The 26,804-nt window shown below is 53.8% G+C and overlaps 1 protein-coding gene across 1 annotated transcript in view; it reads right to left on the minus strand.

Moving 5' to 3' along the window:
- Positions 1-18,111, minus strand: part of NRG2 (neuregulin 2) — a 60,374-nt gene extending 42,263 nt beyond the window's left edge. The window contains exon 1 of the mRNA XM_089909364.1: positions 17,914-18,111. Within this exon, the coding sequence (XP_089765490.1) occupies positions 17,914-17,998 (85 nt within the window). The 5' untranslated portion in view covers positions 17,999-18,111. The remainder of the gene's footprint in view (positions 1-17,913) is intronic.
- Positions 18,112-26,804: the final 8,693 nt, after the last annotated feature.

A 26,804-nucleotide genomic window follows, 5' to 3' on the forward strand; every position in this document is an offset into this window, starting at 1 on the left:
CTGGAATGGTACTCAGAGCTTGATACACATTAGCTGATGAAAATCACCCCGTGAGTTCATTGCAATGATTAAACCCATTTACAGATGGGGAAAACTGAGGCTCAGAGTGGTGAAGTCACCTCCCCAAGGGGCTGGAACTGGAATTCAAACCCAGGTCTCCTTGACTTCAGTGCTCATGATCTAATTCCTGTCCCAGACCCCCAGGCCTATGCTGGGCCCAGAGGACACAAGTGGACCAAAATGACAGACACAGCTCCTGCCCTCAGGAAGTTCAGTCTAGCAGAGGAGCTGGAACCTGGCATTGACATCACAGCGTGGTTTATGGAGGCCTGGGGGTGCTGAAGCCCAGAGGCGTGTCCCCAACCTAGACTGCGGGAGGAGCTAACTCAGCTGAGAGCTAAAGGATGGGGGAGCTAGAAGGGAGGGAGGTGGCCCAGGCTGTGGTTTATCAGAATCGCACGTGGTCAGCAAGGTGAGCTGCCCTGAATGGGTGAAGTGGTGTGGCTGTGTGGGGGATGGGGCCTGGGGCTACACTGGTGGGCACAGGGCTGCAGGGCTGCAAATGCCAAGCTAAGAAGTTTCTCCCATTTTTCTTGAACACCATTCTATTTCCACCTGCCCTGGTCTCCCATGTTTCATCTCCTTGCCCCCCTCCCTCTAACAACCTAAAAAAAGAAAAGGAAAAAGTACTCTGTTCTTAGGACAGTGATGGCAAGTCCCTGCTCCCTGCTGGGGTGTGTGATAATTTCCACTGGGACAGCCCTGTAAAGGATACTCAGTGCCTTTGTGTGTGCTCTCATTTGGTCACCGAGCTCTGTAAGGCAAGTGTCATGCTAACATAAAGGGTGAAGATGAGACTCAGGTTAAGAAACTTGGCCAAGGTCACCCAGCCAGGCAGCCACAGAGCCCAGGTATCTGGATTTGCAGTGTGTCAGGCTTGTAGCAGGCCGGTGTCTGCTTTTGCAGCCTCAATGGCTCTCTTTGAGGAACAGAGAAACTGGTTGAAGGGAGGGTCTGCTGGGGCCAGAGAGTTGTCTGGGGACTGACTGACCCTGTCTAGGCCATTGGTCCTTCCCCCACCCGTTCAGAGTCACAGCTCAAGCTGGCTCTGGATAAAGACAGGTGAGAGGGCCTGGCTACAGGGGCCCCTCACTGAACCTAACCCTGGGCTGCTGCTTTTAGTAGGGAGTAGATGAGCGTGGGGTACAGGGGTAGAGGGAGCATGGAGAGAAAGTGCTCCCAAAGCCTTAAAAAATATAGTACACAGATTCAAAAAAATGGTGCTTGTGAAATGATTTTGTTCATTTTAGAAAATTCGAAAATACAAATGGATAAAAGAAAATAAAATCATCCATTATCCTAGTACTTACCAGTATTTAAAACACACATACATACACACACACACACACATATGCACCTACACATCTATTTTTAAACAAAGTGGGATCAGTGCCAGTAACATGTTTCTTTCATGTAATGAAACACTGTAAGCCTTTCACCTTGGCATTAACTATTAATAACATTTTGCAAAGTGACTTCTATAGGACAGGCATATCCAGAAAGAGGATAATAGATACTACTTAAGAAAACGGTTCCACGAGCAAATCAGTTTGGGAAACACGTGGGTAAACATTAAAGAAGTATCTTCATTGACTTCAGTATGATTCCCCAAGTAAGGGTCTTGGAGCTTTGTTGGGAAACCCTTGACTTTATTTCCTTGAAATGCTATTATCTGGAATAAGTTCTATAACATAACAACTTATGTGTGTATATATTTATAGATATATAAATATTTTAATAGAGAATATATTCACATGATTCAAAATTCAAGAAGTGAAAAGGGGTATATGGCTTAAAAAACAGATCTCCCTCTAACTTCTGACCAAGGCCACACAGTTGCCTTTCTAGAAGGCAATCAATTTTATCAGTTCCTTTTACATCCTTTCAGAGACCTTTTAAGCATAAACAAAAACTCCTAGTATTTACACACACATTTTTTCCCTATAGCACCATTTTTAGGGTTGCATAATATTCCTGAATGGGTGAATCAGAACTTATGTAACCAATTCCTACTGTGGAGCATTCAGCATACATTCTCCCCTGCCTCACCACACCCCATCACAGACAAGCCCAGAGGAACACCATTGCAGCTTCATCCAGTGTATATATCCAGTGCACATCAACCTTTGCACATATCCAGTGTATACTGCTGTAAGGGCAGTGAGGCTCCTGACTCAGACTGCCTGTATTCAAACCCAGGCTTTGCTATTTGTTAGTTCTATGTCCTCAGGCTATTGCCTTAATCCTTCTGTGCCTCAGCTTCCTCATCTGTAAAACACAGGTGATAAAAACAGCTCCTACCTCATGGGATGATGACTGAGGATTATATGAGATAAGGGATGTAGAGCTCTGGCACGCACAGAGCATTTAATAAAGGTTAGCTATTACTGTTATTATTATCCACAATTATTTCCTAAGGCAATCATCCTAAAAGTGGAATTGCTGCACCAGAAAGGTGTGCAATTTTCCTCAGCTTTACACTTTGCCAAACTGCGTTCTAGAAAGGTTGCACCAATTTGCACTCCCACCAGTGAACGATGGTGCCTGTTTTTTCCACACCCTCACCAACATGAGGTATTATCATGTATTTAATCTCTGCCAATTAGCTAGGCAAAAGGTAATGCCTCTTTGTTGTTTTCATTTGCACTTATTTGATACCTGGTGAGGCTGACCGCTTTTCATAAGTGTATTGGCTCATTGTATTTCTTCTTTTTGAATTGCCTGTTCTTGTCTGTACTCTTGTTTTTCTACTGGGTGCTCATCTTCTTACTGATCTGTAAGAGTTCTTTATAAATAGTAAGGCTATTCACCTTTTGCTACAATGTTTTTCCCCAATTACCTGCTTCTTACATTTTTAAATGCCGGTTTATTGTTTTGGGTTTTTTTTTTTTTTTTTGACACTCGGAGGTTTTATGTGTATCAACCTATCAATCTGTGGGACTTTCTGGAACTTCATTATTCTAGTGTGATTGAAGCCCTGCCTCAGCATCCTTCTCCCTTACCTACACCCCACTGTCCTCCGTCTGCTTGCTCTCGGGGCCCGTCACTCCTTATCAATAGTTATTAACCCTAGATGCTAATGAGAACCATATGGGAAGCTTTAAAAAGTGTGTCAGTGCCAGGGACATTGTTCTGGACATTCTGAAGCAGGACCTGTGAGGATGGGTCCAGGTATGTGGGTTTTAAAAATATATAATAAATACGTAACATACTCTAGGCAAGAGCACATATTGTAAGTGTAGAGCTTGACAGCTGGCTGCAAGCTGAACACATCTTCACAGGCGGCTTTGCTCCAATGTTGGGTTGACACCCAGTGATCTAACCTCTTGGTCACTTGGTGACCTGCAACTAGGCTCCTCCCCCTCCTCGTGAACTGGGGACACAGAGAGCTCTTCTCAAGTTCTAAGGTGCCTCCTTCCCCTGCTTGGAGAGTGTTGACCTTCCCTGAAGTTCTGAGGTTAGGGAGACCCCTGACTCCACCCTCCCCAACCCAGGCTCCCTTCCTCCCAGTGAGCCAGGGTGGGGGTGGTGGAATACCTGGTGGGAGGAGGTGGTGCTTCCTGACAAGTCCTGGCACCCTGTGCCCTGAGCCCGAGGCCACTGCTTAATGGTGGTGGTAATGGTTACACAGAGACTGACCCAGAAACAGCAGACACGACCCCAGTTCAGAGGGCCCGAGGAACTGGGGGCTTCAAGGTCGTTCCCTGCCACCAATGGGAAACCCAGCACAGCATTTCAGATGACAAGGAGCCACCCCATCTAGTGAGAACCTTGTGTGACCTGACCCGAGTGACAGTCCCCTCACTTCAGAACAACCCCATCCAGTTCACTTTTTCCCCATTCATTCACCCTACTATATACCAGGCACTGTTCCGGGCCCTGCGTGTACAGTGGTGAACAAGGCAGATGAACTTCCTGCTCTTGGGAGCCTGCATTAGAGTGAGGAGAGTAGATAACAGCAAACAATCTCAGGAAATATGAGGCAGTGATAAGCTCCTGGATAAAGGCCTTGAGGGGTGAATGAGCTTGGTGAGTTCAAGGGATAAAAGAGGCCCAGGTGGCTAGGAGATTCTGGGAGGCAGGGGAGCCTGGAGAAGTAGGCCCAGGTGACTGACATGAGGCTGTGTGAGCTAGGACGAAAAGTCTGGGTTTGTTTTGCCTCCCCCCGCCACTTTTTATGTGCTTACTAGAAAACTTTAAATTACATATGTGGATCGCATTATATTCCTGTTAGACAGCACTGGGCTAAAGGATGGCAATAAAAACCACCATACATTTCAATCATGCTGTGTTCTTTACGAAGAGTCTTCTTTTCTGTCTCTTAACAGTTCCTCACGAGCATCATCTGAGATACTGAAAGCCTATGTCTCCTGCTCTAGCAGCATCCAGTCCTGGTCCCTGTTCACAGATACCTTAGTTCACGGCTCTTTGAAAGCCAAGGATGTGTGTTTTGAAAACGAATGGGACCCCGTGAACAGGCTGCATTTTTTACTTCAAGCAAGTCCCTTGGAGAGAGGAGCGGCAGCCCAGGAAGAACACCCCGCAGGTGGCACTGGGAACACTGCCCAGAGGACCTCTGTACCCTCACTCCTGGGCCTGGAGCCCTGTCAGGCTTTCTGCAGTGAGGAGCGTGGACAACCTGCGCAAGATGGCCCTGGAGTTTTGTAGATGTGATGGGAGGTATCAGAGGCTTATAAGTCGGGGAATGACTTGATCTTACTTTACTTTCTGCATTTTAAGCTCGTTCTTATCCTGAGCCACCATTGCTTCTCCCACTGCATCCCATTGGATTCAGTACCAGACCCTGGGAACACCTGGGACAACGCTAAGAGGCTGCTGACACAGCAGACTTTGAGGAGCTGAAAATAGAGCTTACCAGGCCTCAGACATGAGTGGGCCAGCCCTAGCCCCAGCCTGGGCACCATCTCTGAGCCAGGTCCGGTATTGTCTGGGTCACTCTTATAGCCCAGGGCCCAGAATGCAATGCTAGTGTGAGGTATGGAGACCACTGTACCGTGTCCCTGGAGTGTCTTGGGGTCAGAGCTGAACCAAGCAGAGACACAGTCTTCCTGGGGTGGATGGGATCTGTCAGGACAAGAGCTGAAGCAACCCAGTGGGTAGGCTCTCAGCCCCTAGTCAGTCAAACCTGTGTTTACTAAGTGCTACTATGTGCCATGTCCTGTGCTGTCCCAGACAGAAATGATCTAGCCCTATATGGAGCAACCACTCCTACCCACCAAGGAGCTTAGCTTGTTCCTCTCTGTTATTGTTTTGTTACATAAGAAATACATTCTTGATGTAGAAAAATTGCACAGTGTGGGCTTCCCTGGTGGCGCAGTGGTTAAGAATCCACCTGCCAACGCAGGGGACATGGCTTCGAGCCCTGGTCCGGGAATATCCCACAAACCGTGGAGCAACTAAGCCCGTGCGCCACAACTACTGAGCCTGCACCCTAGAGCCCGTGAGCCACAACTACTGAGGCCACGTGCCACAACTACTGAAGCCCGCGCGTCTAGAGCCCGTGCTCAGCAACAAGAGAAGCCACCGCAATGAGAAGCCCGTGTACCGCAACGAAGAGTAGCCCCCGCTTGCCACAACTAGAGAAAGCCTGCGCGCAGCAACGAAGACCCAACTCAGCCAAAGATAAAATAAATAAATAAGTAACTTTATTAAAAAAAAATTGCACAGTGCAAGTAAGGAAAAAGAAAAGCACATTTAAATCCATTCAATTACCACCAGAGAGAAAACCACTGTCAACATTTTCAAATACTTCCTGCAAGACTCTTCTCTTGAAAACGTTTTATAGCCTACTTTTCTTGGTTAACATATTATGAAGACATTTCCCCAAATCTAGAAATACAGATCTAAATCATTTTAAAGGCTGCATAATATTCTGTTGTTCAGAGGAACTTGTTCAGTTGTCTCCAACGTTCTGCTAATGTTAACAATACGGCCATAAACTTCTCTATAAATTCAGCTTTGCAGCCAAAGGGAGGGCTCACAGTCCTGAGGGTCTGTGCTTATTTCCCCACACAGAGAGGGCACCCTAAAGGCCCAGCACACAGGACAGCGGACAGACGGACAGACGAGAGGCATCAGGTAGAAGCAAGAGGAAGATCTGTGTTCAAAAGAAGGGGGTGGAGATTCCCAATTCCCTGCTTCCCCGGGGGCTGCTGCTTCCCCGGGGGCTGCTGCTTCCCCCCCGGGTGCTGGGGCAGACAGCAAGTTGATGGCCTAGGTGGCCCTAGGGTGTTGTTCAGCCCGCCCTTCACCACCTCTAGTGTCTCCTCAGACCAAGCCCTGTCTACTGAGCTCCCATCCTCCTTGAGAGGTCACTTCGGCCCGTTCCCGTCCCAGTCCTGCTGCTTAGGGCCCACCTAAGCTCTCTGGGGTAGGGGTGTGGGCGTGTGGGCACAGCTCTTTTGGCAGCTTTCTAACAACAAGAGGAAAGTCTCTCAGGGATGACCCAGGTCTCCGCAAAAAGATCTCCCTTGATAAGGGATCCCGTAAAACCTTAAGACACATCTCAGTTGCCACGAGTCGGGCCATGGTTGATCTGGGGGCTTCTGCTTTCTCATCACCCGATGCCAAGCCGGGGCACCTGGCCCGCATCTGTGTGGCAGGGAATCCCCAGAAAGCACCTCACTGAAGAGAACAACAACAGTAAGAACAACCAGGGCTGCTCCTTTCCCACATCCCAGCCCCGAGGCCAGGCAGTACCGCTGCTGCCAGCAACTTGACCTCATTCCTCTCGGCAGTGGGCGGTGGGTGCGGAGCCTGCAGAGATCTGAGAGCAAGACGGACGCCTGGGACAGGGCCAGGCAGCCCAGCCAGGCGGACCAGGCCCGGCCTCCCTCCCGACAACCAGGGCGCAGGGGCAGCGGACTCCTAAAAGGGTTAATGGTCCCCACCTCATGACTAAGGCTGAGCAGTCCCCTTTGCAGGGCAACACCTGGAAACAATGCGGCCAGCCTGCCTGGCATCAAAGTCTCCCACTGTCCTGCTGCTGATGGGCTGTGGGCCAGCCCCCTCCCCACCCCTCCCCCACCCAGAAGTGACCACGACCTCTGGGAGGTTAATTACAGACTCCAAGTTCAAATGAGAAAGAAAGAAGAAACAACAACTAAAAACACAGCTGGTTTAAGTGAGCACAGAGGGCCTACTCTGAAACCGGCCCTCAGGTATCCTCCCAGGAGCCTGCAGAAAAGCCATTTGATACCCACAGGCCAGGCCTCCCAAAGGGAGTGTGTCCCTGCTGGGCCTCTTGGCTTTCCCTGAGCCACCTTTCCTCAGCCAACCAGGCCCAGCCTGGTGCCTGGGCTTGCCTTGCCTGCTTCTCACACCATCCAACAAATACCCACCTCAGTCCCTATGATGTACCAGCCACCTACCAGCCATCAGGGATATGGTGCTAAGCAAGACAACGTGGCCGCTGCCATGGGCTCCACTGAGGCTGGGAGTGGAGTGAAAGCCAGCCCAGACCTAATGGGCTCTTAGCTCAACAGGCCAGGTGCCTGACACCTCAGCTACAAGGTAGAGAAGAGGGGCCAGGGCTGGCTGGGGATGGGAGCTAGAGAGAGCAGATGCTGGTCCAGGGGCGTGGGTGAAGAGAGGGGAAGGGAGGAAGGAGGAGGACACAAAGCAGCTCCAAGAACAACTGAGATGGTTCCTGCCTTAAAGCCTCGCCTGCCCATCCAGAAGCACCCATCCACTGACACCCAACCCTACAGTGCGAGGGCAGGGCAAGAACAGGCCTTTCTTGACCACCAGGGCCAACACTATGCCCCTCCCTTCCCCCAGCCCCCTCTGCCAGGAGCCCGACGGCCTGACAGAAACACTGCCGCCTCGGGACCCTCCCAAGACAGAGATGCCCAGCCCCGGGAGTCAGGCAGGTCTACGCCACAGTTCCTCACCTAGGTTCAGGGCTGAGACATGGGGACAGGAGCAGCAGAGATGGGGGACTGCGGGGGATGTCACCTATGTCTGGGGAGACTGCACAGGTTCACAGAGCAGGGGCACCAGTTGCTGGGGTGGCATACGGCTCCCTGGTTCTTACCAGTGCTCGGGGGCACAGACCGCAGACACCTAGAGTTGGCACAGAGGAAGCCGTGCATAGCAGAGGAAAGAGCGGTAACCGAGGACACAGTAGTTCAGGTCTTTGTCCTGGTCTCCCAATTTTCCAACTGTCCGCCCTTAAGTAAGTAGTTTAGCCTTTCTGCGCCTCAGATGACTCATCTATAAACCACACTCTGCCTATTTTAGAGGAACGGGGCAAGAGAAAGCTCTCTATGGAGGGATGGAAGAGATTATCATCTCTTTGGCTGCTGGAGGTAGAGGTAGGGACAACAGAGATGACCGTCCTGCAAGGCCATTACCATTTGCCCAACTCTGTTTAAGCTCCTCACTGAGCAAGGATGGGCCCTGGCCTCGGAGAACCCTCTGGAGGCCTGCTGCTGATGGACTAGGCTTCCCCTTGTTCAAGGAACCCAGAGAGAAAGAGAGCTGAGGAGGGGAATCCCAGAGTCCCTTTTCCCTTTGGGACAGGTCTGCACTTCCCACCTCATCAGCCTGGCTGGAGAAAGTTGTTCCTGAAGCTCTAGGTCAGCGGAAAATGAAGTGGGGGTGGGAAAAGGGGAGGCACCTTATACACCAGACAAGACTGGCTTCTCAACCTGGGATGCATGCAAAGCCACAGGATGACCTCAGGGCCTCTTTCTGAAGGGTTTGCCAAGCTCATTAGTAAGGAAAAGCAGCACCTTTGTATTAAAACAAACAGATCTATGGTGGAGTACACTTGCAAGTTCCTGTGGATTTTTAAGATAAAATAAAAATACAAGAATTCAAAGAAATGTTGGGTTTCAGGGGAAAAAGTCTTAGCAGGCCTGATACAGGTAAGGATACAGGCCTACGTGCTCACCAAATGCAGATACCTCACTGGGTTCTGGGGTCCCCCACGTTGCCAGAGGCCTGGCCACCCTCCCTACAAGTTATCCTTGGAGAGTCCTGGCCTAAGCACTCTGGAGTCTGGGAGGGCTGAGTTGTGGTCTTTGTGGTCCAGGCTAGTGAGCCAGGGGGCTGGAAAGAACTCACCCTAAAACAGATCACTGTCTGGATCGGCAGTCAGTAGCTCACGAACAGCACGGGGGAAAACCAGTTTCTCCATCTTCTCTCCCAAGACTGCTCTTTCTCCTGAGTTCCCACTTTCAGTCACCTTGTCATCTGTGACAACTCTGTGTCTCTCCCCAAAGGTGGAGACCAATCACCTTCTACCAAGCCTCACCCTCCTAAGCCTCCATCGTCTGCCAGGCCCTGGTTTAGGCTATATTGGTCCCCCAGCCCAGAGTACCACTCTGGGAAGATTCACCTCTGTGTGCCTCTCCGACATTCAGAAACCCTCCTTGGGCTCCATGATGTCTGTAGAAGGAAGGCTACGGGCCTGCCTTGGCTGGCAGCCAGGGTCCTCAGGGGACGCTTGCTTGGTCTGTGAATGGCCCCTTCCCAAACACAGCTCTCTGCCTTTTCCCCTACCAGTTCCCTTCAGGAATTCTATATCCCAGGCAAACCAAATCACAGGCTGATCCCCAAGTGTGCCTGTTCTGTATTCTGCCTGCCTCCGTGCCCTCTGCTCATATGCTCCGCCGCCATGTCTTTCCCCACAGAAGCACAGTTGAGAGTGTCAGGCACACAGGCTGGGGGTCAGACCAGTCTCGGCTTGCATTCTGGCTCTGCCCAGTGTCTTGTATAACTAGACAAGTTACTTAACCTCTCTGAGCCTTTAGTCCCTTGTCTGTAAAACAGGAACAATCTCACCCGCCTCTTAAGATTGTGGTGAGAATTAGATGGGGATAATGTATGTCAAGAACTTAGCACAGTGCCTGGAACAGAGAGACAGCTCAACAACTGGCCCTTCTTATTCATCTAAATCCCTCGAGATCACCTCAGATGGCATGGCCTTCTCTAATCCACCGAGCCAGCAGCAACCTCTGCCTTGCACAGACTCCCTGAGCATTTCACCTGCCCTACTTTGGGCTTTCTACCTCAGAGCAAAGTGGGTTCTTATCTTTCTAGACTGTGGGACCCTCAGGGAGGGGATGTGTGGGAGCACAGCCATACTCCTGGTGTCTGGCACTGAGCAGGCGCTCACTGATCACTGGCTGAACAAATAAATTAGTGATGTAAAGCTGGGCTGTGACTGATGGGTGCCTCACAGTGGCCCAGGTCAAGACTGCTGCGAGCATTCAGGGGAGGGTGGGGTCCCTTGACGGCTAATCCCAGGGCCCTTTCCCACCCAACACTCCTCCGCAACTCAGTCCTTTCCTTCCCCCTCAGCCAAAACAGGCATCTGCCCCAGGACAGCAGAGCTGATGGTGCAATTGGGGCCTCCCTGAAGGACTACCCTTGCTCAGCCCACCGGGCTGCTCGACAGCTGAGGGGCCCCCGGCCGTGGGCAGGAAGCTCAGCCAGGGCAGCCTCTTCCCATGAGACTGCTCTTCTTCAAATACGAGAACGGGCCACAGGCGTCTGTGTACAGGGGTGAAAGAGCTTGATAACGGCCTCCGTCATTCATTCGCTCAAGCATGTACCGGGCACTCAGGACATGTCGGGTACTGAGGGTCACGTGACACGGTCTCCCTGGTGGGGATTCCAGCTGAGCGGGGTATTGCCCACACAGTGGGGTCGGTACTGTGATGGGGAGGTGCTGGGTGATGTGAGGGCACAGACCATACACCTCAGCCTCCCTCCTCACCCTGAGGGCCAGGGAGGGCTCTGCGGAGGGAACAGAGCCTGTGCTGGGCCTGAAGGGTGACAGGAGTTGGCCAAGAGGAGGGAGACAGTGTTCCAGGCAAAGGGTTCAAAGGACCAGGGCAGGAGACCACAGTGCACTCGGGGAACTGAGACCCGAGGCTCCGTGGTTGGCGGGAGGGGGCAGTGTCTCAGGAAGCTGTTGCTCTCCTTCTTGCCCGGTAGCTGCCAAACCCTTTACCTTGTGGTGTGTGAACTTCTCTGGGCCTCAGTTTGCCCATCTGTACAGTGAAGGGCCTGGCCCATGAGCTCAGATCCAGCCTTGCCTGACTGGGCTAGAAGTCGCCGACCTTTGGCCAGGCCCGAACCTCCAGAATCCTTCGAAAGTGCTGCCAGCTATCCCAAGGCAAAGCTCACGCCCCCCTGTACCCACCCATCACCATATACACATCCTGACTAACCGGCTGGGACTGTTGAAGGAGCCCTGGCCGTGGCCTCCCCTTGCCCATCCTGCCACAAACTGGTGGTGGCCGACGATGCCTCAAGAGCGGCTCTGGGAGACCAGGTCAGCCTCCTGCTCAGAACACTTCACTCCGTGCTGTTTCAGAGAAGTCTAAACTCACCAGCTTGACACTCAGAAAACCTGTTTGGCCCTGTTGATCTCTCCCTCCTACACACCATGCTCAGCAGCGTATCTTTGGAATTGCACTTTATTTCCCAAACACCCTCTGTTGCCCCCTTTTGCTCACGTGGTTTCCTCAGCTGGAATGCCAAGCCTCTTTAGATCTCTCCAGCACAGTGCTTTCCTTCGCCAAGGTCTACCTCAACCCCATCTCCTCCAGAAAGCCTGCCCAGATTCCTCTGATGGGAATGAGTCTCTCTTCTTGCCACTCTGTGTCAGCCCTTGCCAGGCTCGACCTAGCAGCTCTAGGTCTGTCCCCATCTCTCTCAGCCCACAAGGTGGCGACCCCATTCCCCTGACAGCCCCCAAGCATGATGCCTGGCACAGGTGCCGGGGGGCTGGCATGCCCTCTGCAGGGCTCTGCCCTGGGAGGCTGGGCCACAGCTTAACCAATGGTTCTCATGCTTCAGCACGCATCACAGTCAACCAGAGGGCTTGCTAAAACTGCTGGCCCCCATCCCCATGGTTTCTGATTAGAAGGTCAGGGGTGGGGCCCAAGAATTTGCATTACTAGCAAGTTCCAAGTTGATGCTTTAAACCAGGTTCCCACTGGTTGAAACATTCACCTTTTGCACAAGGGGTTCCATAAGACCAGAAAACTACCCAGACTGGTGCTAGATCTCACTGGACTCTGGATCCTGAGCTTGGTTTCTGCTTAGACTACTGACCATAATAGCTTCAGGCTTCCCAGGAGCTCCTCCTGCCTGTCGGTACAGCCTCAGGGCCTTGGGCTGCCCCTCTGTCAGTGCTCCACAGTTCCTATTCATACCTTACTGCCACAGTCACACTGCAAGCTCCTTGTGAGGGCAAGGACACAACCTGCCCATCTCTGTACCCTTAAACCCTGCCCAAGAGCCCAGGAAGTAAATATCTGACCAGTTGTGGGATGGGAAGGACCTGCTCCAACAAGTGGACCAACAGAGCATCCTATGCCCTTCACTGGTTTGTCTTGAGAGGCACGGACTGTGGAAGAGCCTGGAGCCAGGTGGAATGTGCATGGAGAGGCAGGGTGGAGGGGGCAGACCTGAGCCTAAGATCCCATGCTGCCATTAAGTCATGCTGGATAACAGGCCAGTCGTGGACTCTCTCCCTGCCTCAGTTTTCTTATCTGTAAAGTGGGGATGATAAAATAGTATCTCTACTTTATAGAACCAGGACTGACATGTAGTAAGTGCTCAGTAAACGATAGCTGCCTCCTTTCTCCCTGCTCCTCTCCCACCCCCCCAGCCCCAAACAGGTTGGGTATGGAACGTTCCTACCTCTCGGAAGGCGCTTTCTCACTCTGGTGAATTCCTACTCACCATCCAGGCTCAGCTCAAATGTCACCCCTCTCAGAAGCCTCCTCTACACCCTCCAGGAGAACAAATCATTCCTTTCCTCATCATACACCTCATCACATACAGATCTCTGACTTTACACTTGGCCGCAATCACAGGTATTTTGTAAGGATCTGTCTGAGCTTCTCGAGGGCAGGAGCTGCGATTTATTTGCATAGGAGGAGCTCGATGAACGTTTGCAGATTTATTTGCATAGGAGGCGCTCAATGAATGTTTGCAGAACTGAATACACTATAGTGAATGAGAGCACATGCAGTGTGTATAGTTCCCACGTGGCCACGACCTGGAAGTCTTGGTGAATGGATGGATGGCTAGGCCAGGGCTGGGCTGGAGGAAGACAGAGAGCATACGCTGCACTGTCCCCTGCTAAGTTATAAACGGTGTGCTACAGGCTCAGGCACGGTGGGAAACACAGTGGGCACATGGTTCTGACGGACCCCAGGTCTGAAGTTTTGGCAGCACTTTGCCAGTATTTAAAAATAACCCTTCTCTTCCCTATGCCAACTGTTCGTCAGGCCAGCCTTGTGGGCTCGAATGCAGAGGAGACTTAGAAGGGGGAGTGGGGCTGACAACCAGGCATGGGTAGCCATGCTGGGAGGCCCACCCGAGGCCAGGGCTAGGGCCTGCCAGTGCTGGGCTGGCACCTTTTCCTCCATACACTCCTCAGTATGGCACCACCCTAAGGTCAGGGCTGGCCTGACTTGGCCCTGAAGCTCCCAGCACCAAGGGCAGAGGGCAGAAGTGGGGATCACTTAGGCATTCTCGTCAATATCCGAGTCCAAGGGCTTCTGCTTCCCAAGAAGCTGCTGCTTCTTCCTCCAGCGGCTCAGAGAACCCACAGGGGCCAGAGGGCCTGAGGGAAGGAAGGGCCCAGCTCATACTCTTTTTTTCTTTTATAAATTTATTTATTTATTTCTTGGCTGCGTTGGGTCTTCGTCGCTTCATGCGGGCTTCTTCTCTCTAGTCGCAGAGAGCGGGAGTTACTCTTCTTTTAGGTGCGCGAGCTTCTCACTGCGGTGGCTTCTCTTGCTGCAGAGCACGGGCTCTAGGCGTGCGGGCTTCAATAGTTGTGGCACATGGGCTCAGTAGTTGTGGCTTGCGGGTTCTAGAGTGCAGGCTCAGTAGTTGTGGCACATGGGCTTACTTGCTCCGCGGCATGTGGGATCTTCCCGGACCAGGGATCGAACCCGTGTCCCCTGCATTGGCAGGTGGATTCTTAACCACTGCGCCACCAGGGAAGCCCCACCAGCTCATACTCTTTTAAAGGAAACTATCCCCTCTGTTTGCAGCCTGAAGCCCTCGGTCCAATTTTACTTCTATCCCAGACTTACTGGCCACTGGATTCCCCCACAGTGGGTGACTCACTGTGTGCCCCCAGCCCCACTGCTGGGCCAATCTGGAAAGGCCAGGGCTCTCTGTCCTGTCGTCCCCACCGCTGAGTGTCTGGGACCTGGGCTGAGGACCTATAAGTCCTGGGGTGTGAACTGCTTTGAGCTCTCAGGATGAAAGCCTGCTGGGCAGTACAAAGTCACTCTCTGCTCGCTGTTCTTGTTCCTAATGAACCCTGAGGTGCCAGGGAGACGGAGCGGAGTGTGAGACACAGGCTGAGCCCCAGAGGGCCAGGAGGACCACTCCAGGTACCAGCTCAGCAGGGTCATCCAGAGGCCAAGGCCAGAGGCAGAGGCTGCCAAAAACAACTGCCAGATGTGGCTCAGCCACGTACACGTAGGCAGGCGCGTGACCACCTCTGACCTGACCCCGGACAGCCTAAAGACAGGAGTTGATCCTAGAAGTCTGGGCGCTATCTTCACCAAAGGCAGGAGATGGGAAAGATGAAAGAGAAAGACCTTGCAAGGATTTTTTGCGCCCATTCAAATGAGATGTGTCCAGAGCGCTCAGCTAGTGATGCTAATCCCCCTTCATATCCCCATGAAGACCAAAGCCTGTCCCCTGCCCTACTGTGGGCAGACACAGAGTCCAGTTCACATGGGAGCTCCAACAGAAGGACACTTTCCATCAAACCCTGACCGGACTTTCAGGGGGCACATGGAAAAGGCCAGTTACTTAGAATCAAATTCCAAAGTCGTTCTTCAAAACAACACAGCACTTTCAGGGGTTATCAGTTTCTTTGGGGCCAGCTTTCCCCCTTCCTCCCACCCTAATCCCATAGCTCTCCTCCTCTCAGGATTCTCAGAGACACAGGGCCTGAGGGCTGAGGCTCTGCCGTTGCTGTGGAGAAGGTGAGAGCTGAGAGCAGAGCACATTTCCTGAGGCCCAGAGAGAGGGAGGGCAGTGCCCGGGGCCACACAGAGGCTGGACCCCAGGTATGTGAGTGAGTTTATTATCCACCCCTCCCCCCAAACACTGCTGCTAAGGCTGGCAAGGCTAACCAGCCACCCCTACCCCAGTCCCCTGGGATAAGGGAAAATGGGGGGTGAGGGGGACCCAGCTCCAAGTAGGGATACCAGGCATTGGCCCTGCGAATTCTCAGTGAGTCATGGGGCAGAGTTCACACCTGCAGTTCAGTCCCCCCCGGCTCCCCTGTGCCCGTTTCCCCACGCCGGCCTGGGTTTTAGTATAGGGGTACCCTTTTTGCTATTTGCCAAGGAGGAGACAGGGCTGCTGGATCTGTGGTCAGGGACAGGGGAGCCAATTAATTAATGTTCCCTCCTTTCTCCCTCCCACTTTCCAGATTCCCTCCCCGGTCTAAGCTGAAGATTTTAATGGATAACTTGCTCACACTCTCCATGTCTGCACCTCCCAATCTTTCAACCAAATGTGGCTCCGCCCTGGCCAAGACCCCTCTCCAGCTGCCCAGTGTCCGTGTTCTCCCTGGTGGGGGCACTCTGAGCAATAAAAGAGGAGGACCCTGCAGCCTCAGATGGGCAGCTGTGAGGGAGGCCTCCCGCTCCGTAGGCCACCGTTGGCTTAAGCACTCATCCTACCAGGTTTGAAATCAGACCCACCCAGTTACGTAGCAGGGATTTAAGACTGTTGCTTCTCACTGACATGGTTTCTTCTGATATCTTGTTTCGGAGCATGATCGTCCCCCATGATTCCCCCATTCCACAGTGTCCCAGGTCTCCAGAAGTCCTCTAGCTTACGCCTTTGGTCTGTTTGGTATCTACTGATCAGCCAACTCCCTGAAAGAAGCATTCTGAAGAGCTGCCCACGGGGAAGCAGGAAATAAGAGAAAGCAGAGAAGAAAAGACAGCAGGAAAGATTATAGTTAGACATCAAGAAGGACTTTCTCACAGGGGTAGAAGATGCTGGAAGAGATCACTGAGAGGCCCGTGGCATCTTCTACTCATAGCCCTCTTCCACCTCTGCCCCAACGCGTACTCTATCCTCTGCAGCTGCTCGTTTCCCGGCACTATTGATTCTCACCAGCTGAAGTCCATGTGGCTTGCTACCAGCTTAGCTCCTGCAACTTTGACATTGGAAGGGTGCCCTTAACTAGCCAGCCTTCCAAGGTGCCCACATTAGGATGTGTATGGTGGGGTGGGAGAAGGGGGTGGCTCACTGAGCCAAAGCCATGCTTTCTGATCCTGAAAATAGGCACCCTGAATTCCTTCAGATCTCAGATTGGAGGTCATCCACACTACACGAACCTAGACTAAGTTGCCTCGCATTAGTATCGTCAGGGCAGACCCACAGTGTCCGTTACCTTACAGAGGACTCCTAGACACACTCATCCGGCAGAAATGCGCAAAGAGGCTTTCTTTATGAAGAAGAGAACATAGCCTGGCCTTTAAAATTCCCTTAGTTTCTTCTCTCTACTGGGCTGAAGGCAGTGTTTAACTCCTAGGCTCTTCCCAATAGAGACCTCACCGGCTACCTTGCTACCCCTTCTCTCGCATTACACAGAAATTCAGGAAAGGAAAGGAATTTGGCCAAATTCTCAACCACAGATGAAGCTTCCCAACTCCCAGTCCAGTGCTCTTTTGAAGACATTTTTATGTTGCAGCTCTGGCAGGAACTTTGGTGAGGGACAGAGACACTGTAAAATAGGCATCATTGTCCAGGAATGCTGATTGGAAGCCCCAAGACCTATCTCTGGAACTTACTTTGTGACTCTAACCTCAATAAGCCTCAGTTGCTCCTTCTGTAAAACGGGGCTGGGACCACCTACCCCCAGGATTATTATGAGGATTAAATGGAGATGAACCATTTGAACGTGCTTGGCCTGCTTACAAGTACAAATAGGCATTAACGAAATGCTTGCCTGAAAAAGAAAAAAGTGAGAACCCGAGGTTTCCCAACTGCATCCCGATAGTGCAAGCCTAGTTCTGGAGGGGAGGACCTGCACACCTTAGGCCCATCCCTGAGAAGCCCAAGACCAGTGCACTGAATGGAGACCCCCTCGTCCTTCCCCCCTGCAGCTGCCCAGGGAGGGCACCAAAGTGGGTCTCAGCACAGGCTCTGCTCACTCAGAGCAACTTCTCACCTCCCAGAACCCAAGGGAGTCACTCCTGAAGACCAAAGAGGACAACTGCCTGATGCCTGGTCCAGTTCTAAGGGAAATACCTGTCACTGAAGCAGGGGCTCCCTACTCCCTGGGGCTCTCCGGGACAGGGCATCCCTTCTCAGGAGGTGGCAGGCAATGCTTCCCTTGCTCCAATGGCTGAGCAGAACTCATGGAGGTGTGGCACATGGGTGGCAGCGAGCCCAGAACACACTCTGAGGACGGGAAGACAGTGACAGCTCCCTGAGCACTGCGGCCAGGCCAGGCCCCGCGTCTGCCTGTCCGCTGTCTTTTGGTCATCGCCCCGGCCCCACTTTGCTACTAGCTGCGGGGTCCTCGCGGCAGGCCGGTCCGCTCGGGTCGCGCCTCTTTCCCGCCCGCTCCGTCGGGACGCGGCGGCCCGGGGACAGGCGCACACAGCCACCGACCGGCTCCGATTGCGCAGTCCCTTGCCTGCCCAGCCGCGGAGACCCGTTTGCACGCAGGCACCCGCGCCCCTCGGTGCCTGTCACCTCGGCGACCGCTCGCACTGCCCCGGACTCACCCGCGAGACGCTGGGGGCGGGTGAGAGGGCGGCAGGTTTCTCCCAGGGAAACGGGGTGTCTGGGTGCGCCGAGGTGCCCTACCTTTCTCCCCGGGTTCGAACTCCAGCTTCCTCCCCTCTCGGTGCTTCTTGGCGCGGCCTCGGCCCCTCCTCCTGGACTCCGACATTCTGCCCCGGGTCCCGGCTGATGGGACCGACGCGAGATGCGAGGCGCGAGGCACGGGAGGCAGGGGGACGCCCTGAGCTCTCCGCAGCCGCGCTGCGCCCCCGCCGCCTGCAGCCCCAGTGCCGGAGCGCGGCGCCTTTCTTATAGGCGGTCACACCCTCCGGGGGAGGGGAGCGCCAAGCCTTAACTCTTCCCCTCCCGCGCCCAACGCCTTCACCACCCACACCCCCGCCCGCTCCGGCTGCCGGGGCTGAGCGCGGCCGGGTTTGGCCTTGGACCCCTCCCGGGGCCCACCGAGGGAGGCAGGACCGGCGCCCAAACAGAGCGCCACGACCTCCTCGCCCGGAGAGAGGTCTGGAGCTGGGCTGGGGGCCTGAGACGTGACTGAGGAGGGGGAGTAGAGATCCCCCAGCGAGGGCCAGGCTGAGGACAGCATGGGGGTGGGGAGACAGCGAGAGTACAGCCCAGGGAGGGACCGAAATGAAGCCCACTGACCAGCCCAGCGGAATGGGAAGCACTCTTGCTTTTGGCAGTCTGTCTCCACTGCTTCGTGCGCCCACCAGCCTGCCCGCCCCTGCCCCCGACCTTAGGGGCAGTGTGCCGGTGCCTCCTCATCCCTGAAGGTCTGGCTGCAACCCCCTGGGATCCCACCAGCCGGGGGAATACCGTTTATGGAGCACCATTTGTGCCTGGCTGCAGGGGTCTGTGGCCCAGGAGCCCCTCCCAGCCAGCGCAGCCTGCAGCCAGAGAGACACCCGGGTGTCCCAGGTGGCTGGTAGCGCCCCCTCCTACACACACTGACAGCCCAGGCTGCCAGCACCAGCTGGCTCTTCTCTTCAAGGCCTGTGATGGTGAATTCAGACACTGGAACCCCCCTGCCCGCCAGCACACCTCGCACAAGCCAATGGACAAGGGCTGTCAGAAAGGACAGCGTCCTGCCTCCTGCCTGGGTGTGGTGCTGAAAGGGTTACATAGAAGAGGCTCTCCCTCTTCTGGCTCCCAGAAAGCCTGAGCCTGCGGTTTGCCTGCCTCACTCTGCCTGAGGTGTCCCCTTACAGCCATCCCAACTGGAATCAGAGTCAAAGATCATCTTAGCCAGTCCTCTGTCTCCTCAGGAGAGGGTCCCAAGGCTTCTCTGGACAGTGTCCTCCTTAGGAGAGCCTGGAGCAGGCTAAGGCTCTGGGTCAAGGCCAGAGACTCTGAGGCTCCAGGGCTGCCTGGGGGCCTGGCCGACCTTGAGGCCAAATGGGGAGGGGCGGGGGTGGGGGAATGGGGGGGTGGACACAGAAAGAGAAAAGATGCAGGCAATGTCCACGCAGACGGCTGAACTCTAGTGCTCTTGGGGCCTCAAGCCTGTCCCATCAGGGGCCAGCTCTGGGAAGACCAAGTGTAAGACATCTCCCTCCTCCCACATCCCAACTGGGGTACAGTGAGCACTCACTTCAATTCAGGTAGCACTGTTCTCTGTGAGGTGGGCAGCGAGGGGTCCTGGGCAGAGCCAGAGTCCAGGTCTCACTCCTCCCCTATTAGTTCAGCTTCCAAGTTGGCATTCACATCCATCCCTCCCCAGCCACCCGGTCACTGCCTCAGTTTACTCTCTCCTCCTGTCCCACAGACTCTGGTCTCCTTGCTTGAAGTCTTGCCCTCTCAGTTCTGACCTCCTCAAGGCCATCAGAGTGAGCTTGCTAGAACACAAACCAGATCACTTACTACTGCCTACAGGTTAAACCTAAGCTCCTCATTGATATCCAAAGCCCTGTTCCATTGGGCCCCAGCTCAAAGCCTTCTAGCCTCTAACCCTGTGCCTTAGCCACATTTACTTACAAGCCAAACACACCATATTGTCTCCTCTCCATATCTTTGCACAGACTAATCTCTCTTCCCAGAATGGCCTTCCCCCCTTCCTGCCTCCCTGGCCTGGCCTGGCCACCCTCTCTGTTCAATCATTTAGCCAATATGTAGTAAGGCTTATTGTGTTTCAGGCCCAGTGCTGTGTGCTGGGGATTGGCTGTGAGCAAGACAAACATGGGCCTACTTACATGAAGATTACAGTCTTGGTGGGGATGGACAAACAGCTAATTACACAAATAATGAATTAATTAAAATTTGTGTTAAATACTGAAGAGACGCTCGCTCGGCAGATGTTTCTATATGTTGACATACAGGTTGATAGAGGAAACAGATTGTAGTGAGGGAAGTCATTCCCTAGGAAATATTTAAACTGGGATTCAAAGAATGAGCTGGAGTTGGCTGGACTAAAGGAAGGTGGGAAAGAGCATTCCTGGCAGAAGCAACAGTACCTCCAGTGGCTGTGGGGCAGGAAGGAGCTTTTGTGCCTTTGCAACAACAAAAAATAGTCAGTGTGCTGAGGGGTGTGTATGCGTGTGTATATGGGTGCATGCATTTGAGTGTGTGTAAGTGTGTGTATGGGGTATGTGTATCTATCTGCATGTAAGGTAAGTGTGTGTGTACCTGGGGTGTGGGGGGATGTGGGGTGGCACACACGTGTGGAAGGAGCCTGGAGAGAAGGCGAGCAGCGGTCAGATCAAGCAGGATACTGTAGGCGCAGTAATGGTATTGGGGTTTATCCCAAGAGCAATGGTCTGCTTCCAAAAGCTTTTAAGCAGCGTTTGTGAGGGGTGGGAGAGGGCAATCATCCGATCCTCTGCTTCCTAGTACTTTTTATGTATCTCTATAAGAATACATCACTGCGGGGCTTCCCTGGTGGCACAGTGGTTGAGAGTCTGCCTGCCGATGCGGGGGCCGGGAAGATCCCACATGCCGTGGAGCGGCTGGGCCCGTGAACCATGGCCGCTGAGCCTGCGCGTCCGGAGCCTGTGCTCCGCAATGGGAGAGGCCACAACAGTGAGAGGCCCGCGTACCGCAAAAAAAAAAAAAAAAAAAGAATACATCACTGTGTATTGTTTTTAGTCCCCCCTCCCTTGTTTTTTGGCCGCACCACACGAGGGGATCTTAGTTCCCTGACTAGGGATCGAACCCACGCCCCCTGTCGTGAAAGCGCAGAGTCATAACCACTGGACCGCCAGGGAAGTCCCTGTTTTCTAGCCTCCACCGCTAGAGTCAGGCCCCTTTAGGGCTGGAAACCCAGCACCTGGCACATGGGAGGTGGCCTGTACCTCCTTGTGGGTCAGATGAGTGACCCCCTCCCACTAGTGAAGAAAGGCCCAAGGGCAGCAGCAAGACAACATGGCTGCAAGTAGGAGCCTGCAGCCAGAGCTCTCATGGCTCAGTATCGATGCATGATACGAGTCAGAAATGCCACGGCAACTCCAAGGGGGCATGAGCACTCTCCATGGGCTGGGATATCCACACATACTCCTGAGGGAGGTGGGGCTTGAAGAAGGGCTTCCAAGGTGGGGAGGATTTCGATAGGGGGCAGGGGAAGGGTTCCAGTGGGTGAGATATGGCAAAGACCTAGGGGAAGCAGTCGCTGGGCACTGGCTTAGGAGACCATGAGCAGACCAGGTTGATATGAGGAGGCTATGGGAGTTACTAATAATTAATATGGCAAACACTTACTGGGCACCTAGTGTAAGCCAGAGCTCACAGCACTCAGCAGGTCAACCATTAACTATCTTTATTAAATAGAGCCTACTAGGGGACAGGCTCTGAACATTGTGAGGGTCAGGTAAGAGCTTGAACCAGGGGGCAAAGGCAACGAAAGCAGTAGTAGAAAGAATAGCTAACATTATAGTATTAATTCACTTAATTCTTTACAACAACACTATAAATAAGTATCATTATCCCCATTTTGCAGAGGAAAATGGGAAACTGGGGCACAGAAAGGTGAAGTTATTTTTATTTGTCCAGGTCAAACGACTAGTAAGTGGCAGAGAGGGGTGAGGCACCTATGCGGTTGGGTACCCAGAGCACAGACTCTTTAGCACAGCTCCATGGTGTTGCTCAAGAAGATGTGGAAAAGGAGAGAGTAGAGAAACGGCCTCCTCAAGGCCACCCACTGGCCTCGGGCCCTGCACAGTCCCCATAGCCCTGTGATGGCTACTCGATGCCTTGGTCACAGGCAGGTGGGAGAGTCACAGGGCACCATGAGGTGTGCCGGCAGGGCTCCCATGGCCCCACCCCCCAGTTCCTGGAACAAAGGCTTCCTGTCCTTCCTGGAAGGACAGCGGGCACTTGGAGCATCCCCAGCCTGGACCAGGGCTCCTGCCATGAGCCTGAAAATGACCCTGGAAGCCAGACCTGTTGCCATGGGAACTCCTCCTTCTTACCACAGGTTGTGCAATGCCCTGTACAATCTCATGTGGGAGCGAGCTGAACCTGGGGATGGGCCCAGAGACCACATCACCCAGAGAAGAAGCCTCTCCCCAACCCTGGTTTCACAATGGGACACTAACAGTAACATGACAAGTTAATTCAATTCCTTTAAGGAGCAATAACACAATGTTTAACTGGCTTACAAACTTTTTTTTTTCCTTTTTTAACATTTTCCCCTCTACTTTGAGGCTGTACCACAGGCCAACTTTGAAGTTTAGCAAAGTTTAGACTTGTTTGAGTCATGTGCAAAAATGCCTTTGAGTGAAAAGGGAAAAAAAATACTACCCCTTTCTCCACCTGAGACTTTGGGGCTCCGAGAGGATTACCTGTAAAGTTCTCCTGCAAAGGGGTCTCAGAGACCGAGACCCCTCCCCTTGGACTCACTGCTTGGTAGGGTTCTCCAGGAGAGTGTCAGTGACCTCAGGCCAGGGAGAGCCTGATGCCCTTCCTTAGGGCCACCTCCAGCCCAAGAAAGGGCACCCCTGAGCCAGCCCTGAGCCACTGCATGTTCGCCTGGGGAATGAAAAGTCCCTGGAGAAGATGAAGCTACTCTTGCTCTCAGCCACTCCCGTTTTAGTGCCTCAAAGTTGCGAGGCTCCTCTCCCTCACTCCCCACCCAGTGAAGCTGCCAGAGGAGGAAACAGATCAATATGCCACTCCCTGAAGGACCGGAGAACTTCCCAGCCACCCTGGAGGATTATGCAAGAAAGGGCCTGGGAAGCCCCTTACCCCATGACTCTAGGAGACAGTGGGATCCTGGCTGGAGCCAGGTGTGCCCTGAGGAGCGCCTGAGGGCCAGTCCCAGCCCACCAGGCCCAGGGAGAGCCTCTCCCAGAAGCTGTACCCGGCCTGCAGCTTCAGCATCCCTATAAACAGGCACAATTCAGCCCCTGAGGGAATCAGGGCCTGGCACAAAGCCTGGGGCACGGGTATCAGGCCCCGCCGCGGGGGGCCGGGCTGCCCTATAAATGACAGATTTCTTCTCCTACATACAAGCTCGCTCATGCTACCACCTCTCTCTGACAGCCTGCATAGAACCGGGCAGCCAAAGAGAAGGGAGGTGCATAGTCTGGACAAAACGGAGGGGCTGAGTTAGATGCTAGGACACCTGGGCTTGGGCCCAGTTTTGCCCCTGAGATTAGGTTCATCTGAGCAGGTCAGTTCCCCGCTCACCAGGGACTCAGGCTACAAAATGAGGAGAAGGGCCCCCAGATCTCCCTGCCCCTAGCCTGGGAAGGCCACTAGAACCTGGGTGATCAAGGGAGTAAGGGGCTCGAGATCATTGCAGAAAACACTCGACTGCCAGGTGAGAATGCCTCTGGAGTCACACACAGCCCTGCAAGCCCTGGCTATTCCCCTCCGAATTGTGCCTGCCCGCTCAGCACACACACTGGCACCCACACCTAGGTGCATGAACTCCCCTAAGCCCTGGCACCGCAGAGAGATTGAAATCAGTCATCCATCCCACCCAGGCTCCAAACCAGTCCTCTTAAGACTGTGATGCTCTGATCAAGACTTGGTTTCTCCTCGAGGGGAGAACAAAAAAGAGCCCACAGGCCTTTCTCACAGAGATTCCACTAAGCGGATGAGGAAATTAATTTCTGATCTTCTAGAATGAAGACATTTGAAAAGGGCTCAGCCTTGGGCAGCTCCCTAGCCTCAAAGGCCCACACCAACAGTGCCAAGGTGCAGGGCCACGCCTCCCCGCCATGCCCTTTTGACCCCATCCCCTTTCCCTTGGCTCCTGCGGGGACACAGGTTAGCTGTTCCAGAGCCTGAGCTGGGCCTGACTGGGGGGCTGATGGGTGGGCACCTCTGCTTCCATTCCCATTGTTTAGAAGCATCTTCCTGCCTCAGCCCACCCAATCCCAAACCCAGGAGAGAATTCATGCCTCCTGCTGGGGAGTTTATCCTTCCTTTCAGCCCCTCTTGGAAGAGAGAAGGAGGTGGAAGGGAAGGGGCAGGCCCATCCCAGGAGGAGCCCCAGGACAAGATGGGAGGGCCCAGGAGAGAGAAGAAAGCATTGGCCAAAGAGAGGGTGGAGAGACGCCCCTGGCTCCAGGGGCCGGGAGAAGAAAGCGGAGGCAGCAATGGGAGAGCAAACCAGGGGAGAGGTGAGGCGACAGGCAGGCCTGGGCAGGGCTGGAAGCAGGATGGAGAGAGGAAGTGAGAAACTGGAGCAGCCCCAGTGATGAGGGTGGGGGTGGGGGGGTGTGATCAAGATGACAAAGAAATGTGGGCCTGGAGGGAGGCGGACTAGGTGCCACTTCCAGTGTCCCTAGACACCTGCTGGGTGCCCTTGGGCAGGTCTCTTTCCCTCTCTGGCCTGCCTTCCCGTCTTGAAAATGTGAGATTGGACTAGATGATCTTGAGAGGTCCTCCCGTGTGAGGAACCTAAGGGTTCCATGCCTACCAGCAAGAGGGGAGGGGGCTGGGAGCAGACAAGTGAGTGGCCCCAGTCTGAGAGATGGGGAAGGGAACTGGTCCACAGGCCTTTCTCCCAGCCGCACGCTCTCCCTTAGCTCTTTCCTTCTGTGGCCACTTGGCCTGGCAGAAGCCCTGAGTTGTTGTCTGTAGCCCCTCTGTTAGGCTGCAGGGAGGGAATCAGGGGCTGGCACAAGGCCTGGGGCCCGGGTATCAGGCCCCGCCGCGGGGGGCCAGGCTGCCCTGGATTCCTGCTGCCAGCCTCTTCCAAGGCACAGCCTGGGGGCAAACTGCCCCATCTGCATGGAAACACCTGGGAGACTCTGGCGCTTCATCTAGTGTGACCCAGAGCCACACTTCTCCCTGGGGTGAGAGGTGGGAGCCTGTTTACCTTTCCCAGTAGACAGGGAAAGGGGTGTGATTCAGTCCTTCTGCCTGCCTTCTTCTTTAAGCTAACTGTGTAATTACACAGCAATAATAATAACTGGCACTTACACACCGAGGCCTGTGAACGTACATAATTTATAACGACATAATGACTTGTTTGCTGGCCTGGGGGCTGTGGGGACCACGCGCAAGGGCTTAGCTGCTGTCTACACCATCTCGGGGACGCAGTGACTGTGTGCATCAGCAACCCAGGAAAGCCAGCGCTCCCAGAAGTAACTGTCCCCCAGCCTGCGGGCCCCGTCCAAGCGCAGCAGGGATAGTGAGGGGCCAGCCCTCTTATATGGAATCGGCTCACGTCTCTCCAGCGCTCCCAGAAGTAACTGTCCCCCAGCCTGCGGGCCCCGTCCAAGCGCAGCAGGGATAGTGAGGGGCCAGCCCTCTTATATGGAATCGGCTCACGTCTCTCCAGCGCTCCCAGAAGTAACTGTCCCCCAGCCTGCGGGCCCCGTCCAAGCGCAGCAGGGATAGTGAGGGGCCAGCCCTCTTATATGGAATCGGCTCACGTCTCTCCATCCACTCTGGGAGGTCAGGCTGGAGGGGCCAGTGTCCATCCCCACCCCCTTGAGGACTGAGGGGGCTCATCTAGAAGGTTGCAGTCCCTTTCCGGGCAGAGGGAGACAATTCAAGCCAGACTGGCAAATTTGGAGAGACTCCTGGTCACCGCCCAACGAAACAAGAGGCCTTGCCCAATATAGGCATTTATGAGCCTGGAGGCAAAAAATTCTCTTCTCTCTCTCAGTCCTGCCCAGCCTAGCCCTACCCAGCCCAGCCCTGCCCTGCCACCCCAGGCTTGGCTGTTGCCGGGACCACAGCCCAGCTTCCCTAGCCTGGTCTGGGTGCTGGTTCACATGCCAGACTTGGACCTCTTAGAAATTCCCAAAGACAACTTCACAGATGCTAATTTCATCGTAGCTGTGGCAGCCCTCAAGGACCCTGAAGACCCAACTCTGGCCCTGTCCTCTTTCTTCTTCCTGCCCCCAATCACCACTTTCCTTCTCCTCAGAGCCCCTGTTTACAGCTGATGGAAGTCCCAGCACTAACCACAAAGCAAAAACCATGGAAACTTCTAGGCTCTTGGCTCTTGAAACACCCTGGAGTGGGAGTATCATAATTCACTCAGGAGCAAGGTCTACAAATTCCAAGTGATACGATATCAAGATAGGGCCAGGAAACCTGAGTTCTCTTTTCAGCTTGGCCAGTTTTTTTCTGGTGGTTCTTGAAGTCATATTTTCCCTTTGGGCCTCGATGTCTGCTTGACTGTGAACCAAGGGAAACTGAAATGCTAGCCAAGGGTCACTCTAGCCATAAGCCTTCAGAGAAGAGCTCTGAGTCTCCAAATGTGTTCCCATCTCTAGGAATTTCATCCCTGGCCATCAGCTGTTGCCCCTAACGCTGGCTCTCTAGAAGCCTCCCTCCTACCTTTGGAAGGTCAACCATCCATTGCTGAAAAACTCTGCTCTTGTGAGCCCAGCCTGTGGGTGTGTATGGGGATGTACATGGGAACCAGCAAGCTCCCCTCACAGCCTCAGGAGCTCTGAGCACCTGCCCCTGGCCATTGGATGCTGCAGAATTCCATTCAGTCTTCCGAGGGCTGCAGACCACAGCATAGAATCATCCACCATCCTCCCACCGTCGTGACA

Source organism: Delphinapterus leucas, chromosome 3 (genome assembly GCF_059928025.1).
Source record: "Delphinapterus leucas isolate spDelLeu-1000000601 "Yukka" chromosome 3, BTC_Dleu_Yukka2, whole genome shotgun sequence".
NCBI classification, from domain to species: Eukaryota; Metazoa; Chordata; class Mammalia; order Artiodactyla; family Monodontidae; genus Delphinapterus; species Delphinapterus leucas.